Raw genomic sequence first — 21,959 nt, 5'->3', positions numbered from 1 at the left:
TTTTTTCCTAAAGATTTTCCTCTCCTTTCCAATCTAGGAAAAAGAAAAGTTGTACACACTGTTTATCCAGCTTAAGATTTGCTGCATGTGAAATACACTTTCACAGTTAAATGTGCAGTTATTTCTGCCCAAATCAGAAAACACAAGGAAGGTTTATTTTATAGATGGAATGAAGTTGTTTCACCTTTATTCAATCTCAACAGTCTTCACATCTCTGTTCAAACCCTATAAGCCTAAAAGATGTATCACCTTCAAGAGTTTCCTGTCTAACAAAGCCTCTTGTTAAAAAAACCCAAACCACAACATAAGTCAGGTAAGAATATTCAACTCCAGGTCCACAGACCCTTTCAGGATATCCTACAAGATTTCTCTAGTGTATATATACACACCCGTGTTTGGACATGAATTTGACATTAATTTGAATTAAGATATGATTAATTTAAACCAAAATAGCTATTAGTGTTTATTTATTTGCATAGACCCTTTTATGCTGGAGCATAACAGTCTGGCCTTATGCCAGACTAATTCAATCTAGTTCTACAGCTGATTAAGCTAATTTGGAATAAAGTATGAGTATTTCAAAATACAAATATCCATCCAGGGATTCAATTCAGAACAATTCATCAGGAATAACTATTCTGGAACAACTCTCTCTGCAGACAAATCCTCAAGAGATTTGTCTGGGTTTTTTGTTGGAACTATGCTAGCTGTGAGCAAAGGGGATAACTACAGAAGACCAGAAGGTAAAAGGATTTAACCCAGCTGGCATATAGCACTTGCAGTATATCTCAGTGCCAAAATTCAGGTGGATAATACAGATATGTGAGGTTTGGAGAAGTAATCACTTTTTCCATTATTCATGAAACCACATGATTCTTTAAATTCAATATAAAAAGCCAAGGTATTTTTAACATTTAAATGTATTAAGTGTTGCTTGCCAGCTCCTGGATACAGAGGAGAAGTCAGCAAGGAGGAATGGAATCTAAGAACATCTGCAAGCAGGGCTCGTAGTAAATTTAGGAAGATGGCTTAGAATGAAAGGTAAAGGCAACTTCCAGGAAAGTGAGCAAATCTGGAATAGCAGCTGTGGAGAGTATTCCAGACAGCACTGTGAATTGTATTGCCATCACATGGCTTTGCTTTCCTTCTGATTTAAAATAAATATGAATTAGGTATTTCTGAGTAAAATAAGAGAATGTTTGAAACATACCCATTTACAAATCTGTTTGTAATCCACATGGTCACAGGGTACTCTCTCAAAGAAAAAGAAAAATGAAATAAAAAGTATTTTCCAATATTGTTTTTGTTGTCTCCTTTCTACAGTGAAGTCTTGATTCAATACTGTCTAGGCAACCAATTACCATCAAGCACTGATTTAGAATTTGCTACAGGTTTCAGCACAAAAAAGCTGAGGGGAGGAAGCAAGCTTTTCAGAGAAAGCTATTTCTGGAGTCAGCCTATCAGTGAGGACACTTTTGGTTCCAAAAGCACATCTGTCAGTGGCACTGCCCTGAGTGCAGGCTCCCACCTTGCTGCTTCTTGCGGCACATGACGGTGAAGAGCGTGGCAAAGGCAGAGATGACAACCAAGGGCACTGTGATGGCAATGGCTCTGATGGGGCCAGCCCAGGGGGAGTGCACTGCAAAAGAAAGCACAATTAGCCACATGCAAATCAGCTGCATTGCAACTATCCAAACAAATCTTCACACTGGGAATGCAAAACTGCTGCAGTACTCTATGATCAGGTAATTGTCCAAGATACAGGATATCAAATATGCTCAAATATCATGTTCTGCTCCATTTCAAATTAGGTTTTATGGCAGTTGCCCCACTGACACAGTGACTCCCAACTGTGCAACTCACACCAGCCCCAGGAGAGCAGCCCTGTGGCAAATAGTTTGGCTGAGATTTGCAGTGGCCATTTGGACCTGACCTGCTCTGTTCCAGGGTGCTGAACCTGCCCCTTAGAAAGAATTGCCTTCCTGCAGAGCCCACCCTGAGCAATGTGCATTAGGATTCAGTGCATTTTATCCACTGCCTCCATCTGTGGCTGTTTTGAGGTGCAGTTGCACTCTGAAATCCCTGTTTAGCTTCTCAACAACAGGTCTGACCCAGAGGCATGTGAAGCATTCCCCTGACAGGTTCTGCAGACTGCTGGGTTTGGTACCAGGCCTGAAGGACACAGGTGATGTGTTCAGGCTGCTCCCACAGTTTCATTGCAGTATTTCCACACTATTGCACTCTCTGCTGTATGCAATTAATGTTATCATTCCTCATATCCACATATACAATAAAAGCCACTTTTCCACAAAGATTTCCAATGATGGATTGATCTAAACTCCACTAAATACAAGTGCACAGAGATGCACATGTGTATGCTCAAGTGTGCATCTCTTTTTTCATTAGGTCAAAAAAGCACAGCACAATTATCTCAATAATCTAGATCATGGCAAACAGACAAACTCAGACAGAGATTTAATTCCAACATAATTAAAACTGAATCTAAATTAGTACATTAAATATTGTTTAAAAAACAGAATTCATACCTGGTTTTAGTGCATAGTGCATTGTTTTCCTTGTTGTATTAGTGTCATCAACCAGCTTGAAAAAGTAAAAGATAAATTTTATTTTTTGCAATATGAAAATAACTGTAACAGCTTTTATGACCAAATGTGAATAAAGGTACTGTTCAAATAGTTAAAAATAAAAAGCAGCACAAACTAGTACAATAAAAATTGACCAAGAAAGAGAATTCCAATTAAAAAAAAATAAAAACTGAAGTCCAGGAATTATGCAGGCCCACAACTTCAGTTTAAGGCACAAAATGCCGTGCACTCATGGAAGCAAAGCTATGGAAGAAAGGTCAAGAGCATTCTGATGCCTGGAGATTCTAGCCTTTGTATTTTTATGCATTCATGCTGTACCACATTAGTGCATAACTAAACTCCATATGAAGTGCTGGTTAACTGTCCTCACATTCTGGTTAGACAAACCCTCTGGGGCAGTGATCCAAGGACACCCTACAGCCTCAGGCCCCAAAAGGTCTAACAAAAGTGAATTGAGGGGGAGCAAACTGGGGGAATTTGACTTCATTACCTGAAACTGTAATTGAAGGATTAAGCCCTGATATGTAAATGGACCAAACTTATATCTGTCTGAAAAAACTCCTGACCATCATCCATTTTGGGTTAGCCCCCTGGGGAGGCTCCATCTGCCCTTAATACACCAGAAGGCCCTTCATTAAATATCTCTGCTTTTATTCTTCTAACTTTGTCTGGCCTCTGTTGCTAGGTAAGCCCAAAAAAGGCATCATTCTAGATAATTTAATTGCCCAAGCTACTTCAGTAGGGATACCTGGAGTTCAATTCTACCAGTGTGATTTGAAACATTTTAATTTTATTCCATTTTCCCATTAACACATTCACTTAGGTGTGGTACACAAGACTGTTTAGAAATGTTACCTCAATGATATAATCCCCTGGAGACACATTCTGAAGAACACAACTTGTAGTGTCTGTGTTCTGCTCCTACATAAAGAAAGAATACTTTGCAAGCAATTCACATACTTTGAAAACCTAATAAAGAATTCACATTGATGTAGAAATAGTCAGTGCACTTTGTATTAACACACCTCAGAACTCAGTCTGCCCATTCACAGATACAATTGTCTGCCTGCAGAACTGACTTGTGCTCTCCAGGCCCAATGGAGTCCCCAAGCCTGGCTGTGACTGATGAGTGCTATCACAGCACAACTGTTATTTACAAATAGCTCCAAATGGTTTTACAATTTTAAAACTGATACTATTTTATATTAAGTTTTTTAAGTTTCTGTAAAACCTTAGAACACCTCATATTAACAGGTGCTGTGTTTTGAAGAGCTACAAAACTCAGCCACATACCTGTCTGCAGGTCTTTTGCTTAAACAGTCCTTCATGCTTCAGTTTGTAGTGAAGAAAGTAGGACCTAAACCCAAAGTTGTGAGGGGCATGATCAAAGGACACTTGCATGTTAAAACCTTGCTGGGTAACATTCACATTCCTTGGCTTCCAGTCTGTCAGAGGAGATATTCATGAATTGCAAAATGACTCTTCAAGTACAGAAACTTTTTAAAAGATTAATATATAGAAATATTACATTTTACTTACAAGGTTTGCAGACAAGGTTTTCTGGCTGTAGCAACAATTCACATGCTACAAATACAGAGAAAAGACATTAATTATACAGTATCAAACTGCTATGCTATTTAAACAGAAAAAGAACAAGGGCCAAAGTAGGGAGTTCATAATTTTGAGAACTCTCACTTCTTTCCCAGACTCTAATATGCCTGGAGTAAATGCATTTTGCAAACTCGACTCCTTTGTTATTATTTCAAGTCCCTTCTCATCTTTATATGAGAAACACAGATCCATTCATTTGAACATCACATTTCTTAGTGAGACAGAAGGGATAACACCAGGCACAGCACATCAGGAGAGGAAGTTAAAACTAGTCTTAAATGTATTTAGTCAGAATAAGGAAGTATGCTGAGCACTACTACCAATGGTACAGTGGTCTGTGTTAACAGACAGACTTGAAAAGCAAGTTTTATATGGAAAAAAACCCTTAGCAAGACAAGTATCAACAGTTCGCTCCAAAGGGTACTTGCAGTTTCTCACCATACTCTGTGAGCACTGGGGAGCTTATTCAAATTTCTTCTCTCCACCTCCAGTGAGAATTGCTAAGTAATTGCAGAAACCCAACTTGATGTACTGCTGTCTAATTTTAGATGTCCTCCTCCACATCTGTCTTTGGATAGCTGTTGTTAAATTGTAATCTCAAAGGAAAAAAACAACCTGCCCTTCTTCACAATGTCCAGAGAGGAGCAAACCATCTTCAGGAGCTACCTGAGAACCACAGGAACAATCCTGCTCCAGGCAAACCTGAGATAATCTCAGGCCTAGCTGACACTTCTCTTCTGGCTGCTGCCTAACACTTATGATCACAAACCACAGATTTATCTATGGCATGCAAATTATTTCTGCTTAACACCCAGATCTTCCCTCCACAACAGTGTCAGTAACTACTTAACCCAGACTCACCCAACATCATCGCCCACTACATTCCTTTGCTGGGAAAACCAAAACACTGAGGGGAGGCTCACTGAAGAGATGATAGGCAATACTATACAAAATGCAACACTACAATATATGCAACACCATATTATGTGCAATACTTACATCTAGTTCTGAAGAAAAATGGGTGATAATTACTTTCATTTTTAATGGAAGGAAAAGGAACAATCTTTACAAAGTAATCTGTTTCAAACTTCAAGTTTACAAAGGGCTGAGATTCCATTCCCTACAAAAAGACAAGATTGCACATATTTTAAAATCAATAATCATAGCTGAAAGTATTTTTCAAAACAAGCCCACAATTTTGCAATCAAAGGCTGAAATTAATACATTAAGAATCCTTTCTCTACCCCTCTATTCCAAACTGACATGGGGAATCTCAATCCATAGTTGGATGCAGACTATTACAGATGTGCATTTGCACTCCATGTACAAAATGGCAGTTCCCAGCTTCAGAAAAGTTTCTATCAAAAGGAAAAAGATCTGTCTCTAAAGCAACAACTATCATTAATTTCACCAATAATACTTTTGGGAACCAACCAGCTCTTTTACAAGGGCATGGAGCAATAGGACAAGAGGGAATGGCTTCAAACTGACAGAGTTAGATTAGATATTGGGAAGAATATCTAATATCCTCCAGTGTGAAGGAAGAGAGGCCCTGGCACAAGTTGCCCAGAGAAGCTGTGAATGCCCCATCCCTCCAAGTTTCCAGGCCAGGCTGGATGGGGCTTGGAGCACCCTGGGATGGTAGGAGGTGTCCCTGCCCATGGAACCTTTAATGACCCAAATCATTCTAGGATGATTAACTCCTTCAAGACTACTCACAGTCAAACAACACAAACTTCTCTTGAAACAAAGCACTTACTGTTCGTTTAAAACTGGGGCTGAGCTGCTTTGGATCTTTTAAAACCATCTGCTGGCATTGTCTTCCCTCTGACTTTAACTCCTCAAGTATTACTCGAAATCCCTTCAGGTATTCAATCCCTACAAACAGCAGGGCATTTCAACAGAAGGTTAATATTTCAAAATGCATCATGTGGTATTTAATGCAATTTGAATATATTTCATTTGTTTTTAAGAATAAACCTTATCAGTCATATGAAACATGTTTGTATTTAATAGCTGTTGCTGTATGTCAGTTCTGCATATTCCATCTTGCCTATCTAGAGTTCAGTCTTTGGCCAAGGCTACAATCACTGCACACTTGTGTAATGCTTGGAACAGAGGGGCCCATGTCTCATCAGGGGCTTCCAAATTACCACTGCAATCTTAAGTTATCAGTACCTTCTTCACTTTCAGAAATACTTCACAGCTACTTCACATTTCCATTTTACAATCAAATATAACATTGTGGTATATTATAGAAATAGTCCTTTATAAATTTTACTATCATCTCTGAGACTACCAGATTAAAATGGTAACAATTGTTTCAACTTCTTTAGTTCTAGTACAGTAAGGGCTAACAGAAAACTTGACTTAAATGGAATGGAATTTATTCCAGTGCATGTATCCTTCCAGTTATTCATAAGTGCTGCCAGAACTACACCCATTTTGTTCAAGTTACTCTACTGCAACTTAGCACAGTGTCTTTACAATGTTCTCATCAGAGAATTACTTCATGATATGACTAAACTGAGTCACAGTGATGTGAACATCCCAGGAAAATGCCAGTGTTACCCTGTGACAGTTTTGTGGCTCGGGTATCAAAGGCACTGCTCAGCTCTTTCACTCTCACTACTCCAGCTAATTGCATTTCTTCAACAGCATTACACATATTTATCAATGACACAGACACAGCTTTTGTAAGCTAAATGCTACATAAATCAAAATGGACTCAGTTTATGCTGTGCTTGTCAGCCCAAAAAATAAAATTCCAAATGTATCATTTTACACCACCTCCTTTGGTTCACTGGTTTTCACAGGTTTGTGCGTTTTGCTTAATCTTACATAATTTTGTAGCAGATAAAGTGTTGCCAAATGTGTTCTTAGCATTCATGGAACAAAAGCACTATTTGTCCTTACACAAAGGCCCTGAAAGTGCCCAGTTCCCAGGTTACCCAAGATTCTGAACTGCAGTTCTGTCCTCAAGCTCTCCAAAGGATTTACCTCTGGTGATCACAAGGAAGAACACCAGGCTTTGTTTCCCATGGATGTTTGATTCTGCAGCTGAGGATTAACAAATGCCTTCAACTGCACAGTTATATAGAATTCAGTGGAATTCTCACATATTTTTTAAAGCCCAGAAATAAGTTTCTCAGTGGAAATGGATTTCTGCACATCCTCAATTTTGGACACTACTGCTCTAGTGGGCAACAAGATACTTCCAGTGACATTGAAGTAATTGAGGAATACTCTTAATCACCAGACCTGGCAAGGAAACACATTGAAGTCTGTATAGCTGTGATTAGATAATGTTTTCCACCTGTAAGACAATCTGCATCTTAAAAACCCTTTAAGTGTATCAGGAACTAAATTCAATCAATGCCACTGAAATGCACCAAAGCCTTAGGGCAGAAAATTAAATCAGGGACAGTTTTACAGTTCTGAAGAGCAGGAATTCACTAAGCTGGGATAGTAAAAAGCTGTGTATGACTGCAGAGAACATCCCAGTTTTAAGGGTGTTTTTGAAGCAAACCAGAAAAAAACATCTTTGCAAAGGTGTTAAGAATTCCTTTCTTCTTAGGCAGTTTGCATCAATGACTCCAAGCATAATTTAATTATTTGATTTAATACCTATGAGCATGAAGTTATTACCAAACCCCTGATCAATGACTCCATCTCCCTCTAGAACTTACCAATGGCATTTGCTGTCCAAAGGATCATCACAGCCACCTGCTCCTGGCATGCAAACTGACTGATAGTGATGTTCTGCACATCTCCAATCATGTGTCTGCCCACTGAACTCAGGTAAGGAGTGCAGTCTAAAAACATGGACAAATAAACACTTCAGGAAAAACATTCTAGCTGACAAATTCCCTAACATGTCTTCAAGCCTGAGCAAAGTAAATTACCAGTGCATTACTTTCTCTTAGGACTACACATCAAATCTAGATGAAGTTTTTGTCTCAAGACCCAAAACCCCTCAAAACCCCACAAATCACTGAGCACAACCATCCTCACTGTTGCTAACCCAGAGTTCACAGGACTCCCAAGGGTGTTACCAGTTCATACCACCAGTGTAACCTGTCCCCCATCACAGTACTGGGACTCCCAAAAGAGAACAACTTTTCCTTCTAGCTGTCCAAAATACTATAGACTGCCATTAATTTTCTTCATGTACAGTGTCCAAAGCAAGAGGATGTTGGTCAAGGATCAGGCACATCTGAGAGCAATAAACCATGAGAACTTGAGAACTGCTCAAGAAGTGCTTTTAGCCACGATCCTGCTTGATCCTGACCACAAAGAACCTGCTGCTTAAATCCATCTCCTCTCTGCCTTCCATTCTGCAGCCACAGCCCTACAGACCACTTAGCTGCCACTGGCTTCACTCAGGACTGGTTTTGTCTTGCTATCCTCACAAAATACAGTTTATTCCCTAAAATTACAGTGCCACAGCTCTAGCTTTAATCAAGAAAACAAAACATAAACAAAAGATTCCTGAGTTTGTTGTTGAACTTGTTCTTTTTAAAAGAAGAAAACAACCCCAAATTTTATTCCTTTTAAAGCTTTACAATATTTAGGCTCATATTTTGTGGCAGGAAGAGAAGCAGCAGGCAGGGAATTCACTAGTTCTGGAGCAGAGTATACATGAAGATGGGTGTGCAAAAACAAACATTCTGTTTCTGAACTAGTGAAAGTAACAAAATCCAGAAGAAAATGATCAGCAGGTTGTATATTACTGACTGATTATTAATTAAAAAAAAAAAAAACTGACTTAATTTATATGCTATGTATTCATCTATAGAGAGCTTGTAGAAAGGAAACATGAAAAATCAAGTGCTATGATACACCAGTACAGGAAATTTGAATTTAATTCAGAGGTGTGATCTTAAAGGCAAGGAAAGAAAAATTATTAACTGTAAAGGAGATTTAGAAAATGGCTTTTTACTATGAATAACCATGGCAAGGGGTCTTTTCTATAACTGTCACAGACATAAGAATAGAACAGTACAACAGTGCCCTTTACAAAAGCTGGTGCTTGGTGCTGACTCCACTGTTTGTAGGGCTCAGTTGCTATGAGGGAACTCGGGGACAGCATGAACTTCCTCCTAGGAGAATAGAGGATGTCTCTCAATGGAAAGTCTGAAGTAACTGGTTTTTCCTAGGTCTGGATCTAATTAATAGCAAGCCCAAGATTTTGGATCCTGGTTACCAGGATTTTATGGTCAAATGACAATTTGCCAAAATGGAATACAGCACAAATGCCTGAAGTTTTACTGCAAGTTACTGATTCACAGTTATAAAGAACAACAGTTTTAGGAAGAAAACAGCATGGAAAAAATCACACTTTTTAGGAAAGCACTTCTTTTACTTGAATACAAGTGACATACTAAAAATACAGATATGTCTTTTCCCCTGAATAAATAATGTAACTAACTAATTTAGCATCATAAAACACACTTTCCTAGAGCTGCTCAGCAGCAAAATAAGAGCCTTCAAACCACAGTCAGCAAGCCAAATTTTCCTTTGTGCTGGCTTATTAAAGGTAAACACATATTTCCATACCATGGGAGCTCTTTAGTCTTCATATCAGCAAACTCCTTTCCTAGTCCTGCAGAACTCAAATAACTCCTTTGTGCAGGAAGCACACAGTGCCAGCAGAATTGTGAATTAATATTTCTCATTGGTTAAACACAGTTTCTAGTGCCAGAATTAATGGAAAAAACATGACACATACTGGGATTTAAACAGACTCGTTGTGTTAACTAAATGTGGGATCTCTGTTCTGACTGGTACCATTTCCTAATTTTTGTTATGTAGATTAAAAAAAAAAAACCTACTTCTTCTGTAGTGATCACTTACATCTTGTACAATCTGACACACTGAAATTGTACTCATTTTATGAATTAAGGTCAAATTAGATTTTAAAAATTCACAGTGAAGGATTTCAAATTCAGGAATTAACATAAAAATAGAGGAGTAAAAGGATGATGAGAATGAAACAAAACACTATTGTTAGGCTTCCTGATGCAGGCTCTCTATGAGGAAACTTTACCTACATTCTGCATCTGAGGTAACTTCTTTGGGTAGGCAGAAATAACCACCTATGACTTGCACTGGCATTAAAACAAACATTGTTTTAATGTAAATTAGAACCTTGTCCTGACTGTACACTGAGTTTATACACGATGGCCACTAGCTGCCCACATAAGGATGAATTCTTAATGTAGTTAGCAGTCCTGCTTTGACAACTAGACAGCAAAGACGACAAAACACCTAAAATAACCCCCAGCAATAAGATACAGCCATTTAGCAGATGTTTGAAGAAGTCTGAAGTATTACTGCCCCACCTGTTTAGCACTGTCACGATGCCAGAGATGATTTTATCTCAGTTTAGCTGCAAACCCCAGCACAGCTGCTGCAGTTCTGAACCACCTCTCTGCACTGCAAATGCACACAGCAGTGTTCCATTGGCCTGGGCCTGTAGCTAATGAAAGGTTCTGACTGATTCAACCAAATGAAAAGAAGCTATTCAATATTCATGTTCAATATTAATACTTGCAAAGAAAAATTTTTAAATAGATTACCTGTATACAAATACAAACTAACACATTTTCTACCTCGAGAAACACATTATGCCATTTTCACCCAAAATGACACATCAGAGAAAAGCTGCAGAAAGCTCAAAATAATCCTTTCCTATGTCCTTGTGTGTACAGTGACTATATTTTTCACAGAATAAAATAATTTTCTATAATGTTCCAGTGAAATACTGAGCAAATTATGTAGGCCAACCTGAAGGAGAAACTACTACAGATTGTTAGACAGTTTCATTATCAGTGAAACACAGGAGAACATCTACGAGACCCAGCAGACACAAATTTTCTAGATTTTAAAAGTATGTCAATATTTTGACATTATTTTGCTTATGCCATTCTTAGAGCCATATTAAGAGGTTGTTGTATATTGACAACTGTGATGGAGTCCTTGATTTCTGTGAATATAGTGCAGATTTTCAACTTACTGTCATATTTAAAGGTGATGTTGAGCAGTCCATTGTTCTTTGTGATTGATGACAGCCCCTGCAGAGACAAAACAAAGATATGGAATATCTGAATGTAGCATTTGCATGAAGACATGAAATCGTGGCTGAGGTAGTATGATCTGCCCAGCAGATGGGAATCATAGAACCTTATTTTTGGGAGAAAAATTATGTGATATTCTCAACTTCCACCATCTAGGTGAATTGTGTATATACAAAAACCATACCTTTAATCAAGGTTTAATGACAAACCAAATTGGTTTAATGACAAACCAATTCCAGAGGAAACAGAACGCAAGAGAAGAGAGGAGAACATCAGCTAAACAGCTGTTTTCCACTCACAGCCATGAAAAAGAGCATCAGAAGCTCCAAGAGAGCGACACTGCAGAAGCCCATCATGCCACCTCAGACACCCTTTTCTTTTATCTAATACTGTTAGAGCAGATTCTGCAAACAGAAGAGCAACCAGAGAACTGCTCTGCCAGGGAGAACCCCAGGCTGATGAGTCTGCTGCCTCTTCTGTACTTAGAGAAAACAACTCTGGCCCTCACACGTGCAACACCTTCCCCTTCAGAAAGCACTGGAATTGTTTTGAAACACACAGTGTAGCATCACCCTCACAAGAGACCAAGCTGAGAACAGCAATACCGATTGTTATGATACAATATCAGTCCCTGAAAGGCAAAATACATCATATTTACCATTAGCTTTAAAAAAAAATACCACCCATTTACATAGAATTGTAGCTGGGTTCACTGCTACAATGCAAACAGCAAAACTCATCAGTATAAAAGGTTTGCAGCAGGAATTAGCTGTTGTCAGGATCACAGCTGAGCACTCTCCACAGTCAGACCCAGAATGTGCAAAGGAAAACAAGGCAGGAGTTGTCAAGTTAAAAAAAACCCTAAAACACTTCCTAAAGGATGAAGGCAATTCAAACTTTGATAGCACTGTTACAAGTTAAATTTGTAATCTCACTTTCTTCTTAGTAGCTTTTAATTGTTTAAGTTTGATTTAGTTTGGCATTGAACCAGTTGTTATACAGAAAAGCTTCCTGAAACAGGAAGGAGTCTTTCTTTTCAGTTGTAACTTTTCTATTAATACCTGTTCTAGTCTGACCCACTTTCTGTTTCTCTAATCTTTATTAAATGTCATTTCACTTACAGCAAAACAAAGACATTATTCATTTAATTTAAAAAATCACCAAAAAGTAACTACTGACTTTTTACAAAGGGAGCTAAACCATCAAATCAATTGCTACTTGTCTTCCTTTTGTCCTAGAGCTGAAGCTGTGGGAGACATAAATTTACTAAACTCCACAGAAAATTAGCATATGTGTTTTAATTCATTACATAGGATTTTTATATGCTCTATTAAAATAAAGAGACAACACTTCTCCTTTCATGCATTTCTACTGGGATTAGACATAAAATATGTAACAGTATAAGCATAAAGAAATATACCACAAGCACTGATAATTTAGATGTAAAGACAGACATAACAGAAGCCAGACTCTGCTGAACTTCTGCAGCACATAAGACTCACTAGTGGCACAAGTTTGCTCTCAAGTGTAGAAAAGGTACAAAAAGGCTGCAGTAATTAGTGAGAGAATTAGGGTCACCCCAAAGTATTGAAGTAAATAATTGTTATTTTAATTATAAATTAAAACATGTAAGCTACTCAGATAATTTCATCATGCTCAAGTGCAGTATTCATCCCTCAAGGACTTACTGCTGGGAGTTTATTAATATATTCTTCCAGGAAGCATTGCCTTGGTTTTGAATTAAAGTAATTGTGCTATTTAGATGGCTTATAGCTAGGAGAACTTGTTTAGAGCATCCTACTTCAAAACTATAAATACCAACGTTATGGCCTCAGGGTTCTGAATTCTTAGCTAATTGTCCCTGCCATGGGAGGGGGGCTGGAATTAGATAATCTTGAAGGCTCCTTCCAACCCAAACCATTCTGTGATTCTATCATTAATTAGCCAAGAACATTTGTTGAATTTCCATTTGTTTAATTGAATTTATTCTGAACTTTACTAGAAAACAAGTCTTTGTGTCCTGGAGCTTTTCCTAAAAAATCCCTGTGGTCTACATACTTCTATACATGCAGGCTGAGAAGAAATACACAGGAAAGAAAACAGCCAAAACATCTTTTCTGAAGAACTCTAGACCACTGATCTTTGAACAGATAATCAAAGTTGAAATGCACACATATTAAATTACAAATAACGTTATTTGTCAAAAAGCTGGGGGAGCAGAGGAGGCATTAGCCACATTAAATCTCACATTATGTGAGCTCAAAGCACAGAACTCCACAGAAAACCTGATAAGCTAAAATCCAAATCCTGTATCTATACTGGCCAAGCAAGACAGGAAGAATTTCCATCACACATCTCAAATCACAGAGATCAACGCTGGATCTGTTCCTCAATCTGTATAAATAGCCTGAATAATTAAGGTTAAGATCTCCAGATATCCCAAGTCAGCACAGATCTAAATGAGACCAATCCACATCATCTGCTGAACAATGAATAGCTCATTTGGATGTTCAAGGCATGTACAGGCACTTCATTTTATTTAAACATCCATCTTTCAACATGAAAGAGCACAAGTATTAATAAAAGACAAAGACTATTGTATGAAGTTAACCTCTATTCTTGTTTGTTTAGATTTTTCTAATACTCAACCCTCATTTATAGTAACAGCTCAGTAATGAAATGCACTCATGACAACTCTTTCACCCATTACTGGGCCAGAGAGGAACAAAGTTAGGATTACATATCCAGAAATAAAGCTAAAATGAAATTTGTAACCACAGGAACTAATTGTGCCTCCAAGAGAAGTTAAATTTAACTAATGTCTGCTGCCAGAGGCATAAATTAAACACAGTTGAATGAAACGAAAACTCTGTTTGATTTTATTGAACTTTTCCCTCTTCTTTTTAACCTAGAACTACAGTGTTTCCTATTTGAAATAAACAGCTATTTTTCATATCTGGCAATTCCTGCCAGAGATAGCACTGGTGATAGAAATGGATGGGTGATTTCAGAATAGTTCTATAACTAATCTTTATTTCAAACAACATGGAAATATACTCCAACATTCTTCTGTTGAGCAAACACTTTCATTCAAGAAAGCCAATTGCTGTGTGTGACTAGGCACTGTCAGGCAGCCACTTGAACATAAATACAGGGAAACAGAGAGGAGCTAGCACTAATTACAGCAATCTGGCAGAGGAGGTAGGAAATCACTACCCCTCAAGCACAGCCTTGTGCAGCAGACCAAAACAGTAATCATGATTGATCTTTCACATGTTCTTCATCAACACACACATGGTCCTAATTTCACACTCCCATGAGGCAAACTGAAGGCACAATTGTTTTTGAACTTTAGCATCAAGATGAATAATCAATGTTTATCATACTCATTGCTCAGTAAAACAAGGGCTTTATTTCTGACGTCTGCTCTTCTTGTTTCAAAGCTTTATTGATGCCTTCAAACAAGTAAAAATATTTTCTATTTCCAGAGTCATCAGTAAAATGATGAATTATCTGTATTATTTAGATGCCTGCATTTTGAATTGCTTTCAAGAGAATATAACACAATACACAATCCATGTTGATGTTTGTTGTGTGTACTCCATTGACTGCAGAAAGAATTCTAAGCCCTGGTGGATGGGTTTGTACCATTATTACTTACAAACTTGGTGTGACTGCAACCAGGAATTTTGTTCAGATTTACCTCTTTATCTATATCTATATATTCCTGCACTGCATGCAAAAATTATGGGAATAGCATTTTAAACACCTCTCAGTAACACTGTCGAAATAAGTTTTAATTTAAGTAAATTAAAGTGAATTAATGCAACAGACTTCTTGATGCCTATTTCATACCTAGACTCTTCTAAATAGTAAAAGAAGTTAAAACCAAACTAAGTTGGCATCTTTTGTGTTTGTTATTATGTAAGCAGCATCATTTACAAGAAGCTCACAGATTTTGGCTGGTTCTTTGTTGGTGCCTATTTAGTGTTTCACTGCTTCATCCAGAGCCACTGCACACAAGTTCAGCTGCAGAGGAGTTGAACTTGTGTCTCCAGAGAACTTCAAATTCCACCTGAGACACCAAAGGCAAAGCACTGCTTTTACTTCATTGTAAATGATACATTGGCTGGGGAAGAAAACCATCACTTGTGAGCATGAAGGAACATCTTAGAATAACAGAAGCATTATTTAGGCTGGAAAGTACTTTTAGATCACTGAGTCCAACCACCAATGATGATTTTATGGTTGACTTCCTACATTTTGTAATTACACTTTGTCTGAACAATCCTCCTGCCATTTTGACTAGATATGGTTTTCTCAATGTCCTCCTATCAAGAAAAAATATTGAATTGAGCAGCTGCTGGCTTAAATCCCACCAGGGGAGGGAGGAGTGGTCGTGACAGGTATTCATGGATACTCATTTCATGGGGTCTCTGGGGATTTTGGAGGTGAAACATGCTGGCTGAAGAGCATGAGCCACAGCATATCCCACCTGAACAAAAGAAAACAGAAAGCCTACCATACCAAACCAGTAAAAATGCCTTTCCATTATGCCCAATCCTAGCCTGGTTTAGTTTCTATTTCCAAAAGGCAGTGGAAGGTATCTTACACTGCTGTCTGACAGAGCAGTGAGAAACCAGTGCAAGGAGAAACACTGCCAGAAGTATTTACAGCACAACTCTTCAGATACACACAGCTCTGTGCAGCTGTTCCCTGGAATGATGTGAACTGCTTTCTTTAAGGAACAGGCAGCAATTAGGGGCACAACAAGGGAAGCAAGTTCAATCTGCACTGCTCACCACCAACCGTGAAAATCTTAAATCTCTGAGTCAAACTCAGGAATTTAATGCAGCAAATCAAGGCACAGAATGGGCAGGATCAGCTCTCAGTTCTCTCATGCAATTTGAAAGTTTGCCTAAAAAGTTTTCTATTGTTTGCACTGACACAGTTTATTTTTTCCAACATTCTTGTGCAAATAACGTTTGGTAAATTAAAAGCCTTCTCAAAACAACCAAAAAGCTTCCAGAAGTTAACAGAATAAATATTTTCAAATACAGCCCATTTCCCACAAACAATACTGAAATGTGCTGGTCTCATGATAGTTGGACAAAAGCCAAAAGTCTGTAGCCAAAGCAGTGTTCTCTTAACTGTGGGACATGATCCCTGGCAGGAGAATTCCCAGAAAAAAGGTGTTTGGGAAGGGGAAGGGGGAGGAAAAGCAATGCCAAGACAGGTGCAGGAGAGATGATTATGACTGGGAAGGAAAGGAGCTGCAAATGGTGAAGCTGCTTTTAGAGACCCAAGACAAATTAGTTTGAGAAACACTGACTTGTGCTCTAAACAACAAACAGAATAACACATATCTGAAATAATGGAGAAGAAATGAATGAAACCTGCAGTGGGTGTTTACTGTTTAACACTGCACAGCACACTGTCAAATCAACAAGCTGACTATTCCACTTAGAGTGTGTTTCTTCTTCTGTAGGAAGTTATCCACAACCTCAGGAAGCCCACAGAGTTCCTCACACTTACTGGAATGATTGCATGAGCACTGAATTTTAGTTTATGCTCAAGCACTTCTAAACTAACCCATCCATTAAACAAGTAAACAGTTTATTTTCATTCATTTGATTGTCTGTGCACTTACTGTGCACACAGAGCCACAGTCTCTGTCTCATAAAGATGTTGAAAGCCAGAAGACAAACAAGAAAATGTTTCAAGAAGTGACTGAAACATGATAGATCAATGGATATATGTTATTTATATTAACATATATATCATTTATATGGGTATGTTCATTCATTCCTTTTGCTTAGCACATTAAGAAATTATGTAGCTTTCAGAGGACAGAACATCAGGGGAAAAAGAAAGCAAAGAAAAATACTTTAGAGTTACAAATTGTATCTTTCAAGATTTTATGCACATAAAGGTTTTTGCTTCTCCTAAATGAGTAAGTACTTCCAAGTGAGACAGATCCAAAAAGAAAGTCTTTGCCTTTAAAGCTGAGCAAATGCAATGGCACCTGGAAAACAACTAAAGGAGCTTATTTCCAAAATCATAAATTGTTCCCTAACTATTTTTTTGCTGCCAAATTCCTACCTTTCAATCTGGAAACTCCTAGCACAAGCTCTTCATTTGATTTCAGTTTCATCCAAAGGAACAGAAAATCTGTAAAAGTAACTAGCACTGACTTCATAGGTTCAGTTTTAAGCTTCAGCCAGAACACAATTCACAATTATGACTAATTCAGGGTGGGTTTTTCACTCTTCATTTCTCAATATGATGCCAAAGTGCACATACACACACACACAAAAAAAAATCACTTGGGTAACTGTCATCAAATGTGGATTAACTGCTTTACTCATAACTGCATGACCTACAGAAAATTCTAATCTGAAATTTACTGCAGTGTTGGACATTTTCATTGCAAACACCCTCAGAGCAAGCAGACTACAAATATTCTATTTGCAGTACAGGGTGAGTTTATCCAATCTGTAACTTCTGAAAATGGCAAAAACAGCTGCTTTCAAGGAAATCTTTAAAGCAGAAGATCACATAAAGGTTGGAATGTGAAACATTTGACGTAGCACATCTATTTTGTTTAGGTGTATTCAGACAATGTTTCCTCCCAGGCGCTTCTCCTGTACTAGTTGAAAGTCACTGAAATTCTTTGAGAGCTTGTTGTCAGAAAACATGAAATGCCTGTTCTTAGAAAGTTCACTTTAGTTCTTACTTACATGAATGAAACACACAGGCACAAGTACAGAAAATATTACATACTCACAAGAGACCATGACTGCGAAGAATATTAATGTACATTGGTTTTGTAGGACCAACATATAAATAGACCAAAGCCTTGGCTCAGGAGGAGGTGGTGGCTAGGTAATTTAGCAATAACTGCACTGATTAAAGGGCCACAGAACTCATAAAACTTTCAAAGTAGATAGAATTTGGGATTCTTCCATCTTAATCCCTCCCTCTGAAATAACACAATTAATTTGGACATAAACCCCTATTCTTAGGGGTTTAGAAACACACAATTGTTTAGAAACACACACTCATCCATGAGATATTAAAACTAAATTCATAAGCAGTATGGTTCTAGTTCAGGAATAACCAACGATTCACTTGCCAAACCCCCATGTTCTAGCTTTAAAGAATCATTTTCCATTCCACCAATAGTACTTTTAATACTTCACATGAAACTTGTTTTTACAGGAGATGAAGCAAAAAAAACCAACTTTCCTTCAAAATAACACAAGCATCTCCTCCCAAAGTTCCCATCCTTGTGAGCTACAGAACCTAAAAAGCCTTGGGCAATGAGAAGCCAGGACTTGAAATGTGGCAGTGGCACGTGGCAATGAAAGGGTGCCTTGGGCACAAGTTCACCATCAGGGGAGCACAGAGAAGTGCTACATTTATTCCATGCACAGCCATGCTCTACATTTTGCTCACCAGAAGTGAGGGGCAGGTTGCTGCAGTCTCAGAACACACCAGAGCATGACTGCTCCAGACTTTTGTACTGTGGGTGAGTAAAAAAAAAACAGACAGAAGAGTGGAGGGGCCATCGTGTCAAACACAAGGCCTAAAAACACTTTTGGGTTAGAAGTGAATGTTCTTGTACACCAACTGTGCAAATAAAACTAATCACCTTTCCCTACAGATCCTAGGAAGAAATCAAGCACTCCTCCCTTTTTCTGTGCCCTCAGTTAATGGAGAAGCTGCAGACAGACCCAAGGCTCAGCTGTGCTATAGACACAGGCTTTGGTTCTTCTGCTGCTCCACTTTTTTACTCCCACCTCCCAAAATCTCTGCCAAGAGAGATTCTTGCTGCTGAACTATGCACTTTTAGGAAATAATTCCTTCTCAAAGCCTCTGTCTAGTCCAGGTCCACAGAGAAGATGAAAATTGCTCCAAGCTTATGCAGTAATACACGGAACAGAGAGGATTAGAAGGTCCAGCACTTGCTGGGTACTGATGTACATGGCTGAACTTCAGAGACACAGGCAGATACATTTGGGGGCTGCAGATTTAAAGCTTTGACTGCCAGGGAATTTTTACACCCCTGGTTCCCCTCTATGGAGTACAGCCATCATGTCTGCAGCCAAAAAACTCCATTTGGAATTGTCGGAAACACACACAGAGCTGCACAAACACTTCTTGCTCACCTGAAGGATACTTGGAAGAAATAGTAGTAAAATATTCCAACTATACCAGGCTGTCTCTGCAGGCAATCTGGAGCTTCCCCCTTACAGACAAGCAGGAAAAGCTCCACCAAATAATCAACACCAGGAATTTGAACACTACAAAATCAAACCATCCAAAACAGTTTTCTGAAGAAACATTCATGAGAACGTTTCTGAGAACTGCCAACCTTGAATAAAGTTCACCTCGTGATTCACCCACGCCTTCACACTGAAGAGTTTCTGCCATCAGGATCCTTGAAGCCTTTTCACAATGAAAAAAAGGTGAAGAGAAGACAAAATACATTCAGATTTTCCCGTGTGCTTGTCTATCTTCAGTACTTGAATTAAAAAAAACATTAAGCATTGCTAAGTTTTACTGTTGGAAAAAAAATCAGGGCAATGTGTGTGTTTTAAATATATCTGTACTGGCAAAGTCTTTAGGCAGTCTGTGCTATCGAGTCTCTTGCAGTGTTTAACTACTATAAAAGGGAATTTAGATACAAGTTTTGAAAGAGAGCTGTAAGGTTTGAAATGGTACTGGAACTGCAGTCTGCCTGCATTCAGTTTGCACTACTGACAATCACACCCTATGGATAACCCACTTTAAAATCCACTTGATCAAGCTGAACACTTCCAGAGATCCATTTTTCCCTGAGTATTTCATGTTAAGTGCTTTTGGAAATTGGCCAAAGCAAAGGTTACACATCCTATCTGTGTGGTACATGGCAGTTCATAACTGCCCTTTCATACTAATTAATTCAGTACTTGACAGGAAATGTGATATCTGCTAAAGCACCGACACAACCTGTACCACAACCTGCTTGGGCTTTCAATTACTTCATTGGTGCCATTTGCTTAATTACTATTTAACCACTTGCAAGATTTCCATTCTAAATCTTTGTCTAGAACCTTGGAACACTTTTTGTTCTTTCATTATTTGTTAAATTTGAATTATCTGACTACAAAACCAAACCAAAACAAACAAACAAAAACAAAAACCAAACTCACAAACCCAAGAATATCTATATCTTGAGAACATTTAATTTTTCAGTCAAATTAAATTTTTTAAAATTAAAAATTTCAAAACTCACTAATAAATAATAATAGGAAATTATACTGTGGGGAAAATTACACAAACATTAAAATCAAATGTCTGAGGTACAAAAGCAGGTTTGCTTATGTACCTCATATGGATCTGTTCTGTCATGGCCTACTCTGACAAGATGCAGGAAAGATACCAAGTCAATTTAGCCTCAGGAAAAATCCCCCTGCTGTGCTGCACTAAAGAAATACCTCTGCTTTCCACACAAGCAGCACCAATAAGATCCAGACTCATTCCACACTGTCCTTACAAGTCAGGGGAGCCTGCAAGGAGGAGATCCTAAATTGTCATTTCACCCCTCTCAGTAAAATTATAAAAATATATATAGAATATATATATATATATGTGTGTGTGTATTTATACAGAAATTTTAAAAAATCCTTTTACAATCTTACATCAAGCAATGAGCTACTGAAGTAAGCACAGCCCACAAGAGGCAGGTTTCAGTTCATGTCCTTCCATGAGACCCACAGTAACTAACAGGTTCCACAATGAATGCTTAGATTGTACTTTTTTATCTTCAAAAGGTACAAGTGCTTTGTTTTTACATACAGATTTAATTAATTATTTTTTAATCTACACCTCAGATAAAAAAACTGTTCCAAACTGCCCAAATTAAGTAATAAATCTTCACCCTATTAAGGCTTGTTTCCTATTTTTTGTTCCTGCAAAGTTGAAAAAAAAATCTACACACCTGAATAACTTACTTGATGTAGGGTCGAGTATTTCAGGATGTTAATACATTATAAAGATAAAAATTTTCATCTTTTTTTTTCTGTTTTTTTTTTTTTTTTTTGTTCATGTTCCCTGGACATTTAAAATGTAGTTAATTGCAATACTTTAAATACTTCAAAACACAGGCCTGTTAAACACATGAAAAACACACCAAAATTTCTGCTGCTTCAAGTTTCCATTAATAAAGTTTCAGTCCATGGATCTCACACTTTAAATTACATTTGAAGAGGAGACAACCTGAAGAAATGCACTGAGCTGGAGGAACCCAACCAACACATAGGAATTCACACTCTTAAACCCCAACCAATTACAGACACAAAGCTCTGAGACTTTGAAGCAGTTTGGCCACTGCACAGCAACTCATCAAATTGCTGCTTACTTGGCACACAGAGGTACCCAAATACACATTTCTGCTATTCCTTGAAAAGGTTAAGGGATCAAGACTGAAAGAAAGAAAATATGTGATATTAATAAGTAGTATCTGCTCATAAAATACTATAAAGCAAAAAAACATATTTGAAAAAGCTTATACTCTTCTGAAATATTTCTATTACATGGATATTCACAGTGATTTTCCTGAAATCAGACACTTTCACCCTAGACCATAGACTGAAGTGATTTGAAATGGAAATATTTC

General features: G+C 37.9%; 1 protein-coding gene across 1 annotated transcript in view; it reads right to left on the bottom strand.

Moving 5' to 3' along the window:
- IL17RD (interleukin 17 receptor D) overlaps positions 1-21,959 on the bottom strand; it is a 42,800-nt gene that overhangs the window by 9,004 nt on the left and 11,837 nt on the right. The window contains exons 2-10 of the mRNA XM_058031923.1: positions 11,236-11,293; positions 7,907-8,032; positions 5,977-6,095; positions 5,217-5,337; positions 4,146-4,190; positions 3,900-4,051; positions 3,462-3,527; positions 2,547-2,601; positions 1,529-1,639 (exon numbers count right to left, since the gene is read on the bottom strand). Coding sequence (XP_057887906.1) covers positions 1,529-1,639; positions 2,547-2,601; positions 3,462-3,527; positions 3,900-4,051; positions 4,146-4,190; positions 5,217-5,337; positions 5,977-6,095; positions 7,907-7,997 — 760 coding nt within the window. The 5' untranslated portion in view covers positions 7,998-8,032; positions 11,236-11,293. The remainder of the gene's footprint in view (positions 1-1,528; positions 1,640-2,546; positions 2,602-3,461; positions 3,528-3,899; positions 4,052-4,145; positions 4,191-5,216; positions 5,338-5,976; positions 6,096-7,906; positions 8,033-11,235; positions 11,294-21,959) is intronic.

This window comes from Melospiza georgiana, chromosome 11, assembly GCF_028018845.1.
Source record: "Melospiza georgiana isolate bMelGeo1 chromosome 11, bMelGeo1.pri, whole genome shotgun sequence".
In the NCBI taxonomy this organism is placed as follows: Eukaryota; Metazoa; Chordata; class Aves; order Passeriformes; family Passerellidae; genus Melospiza; species Melospiza georgiana.
The sequence above is the reverse complement of the archived record's forward strand: the minus strand, read 5'-3'. Positions and strand labels throughout refer to the sequence as shown.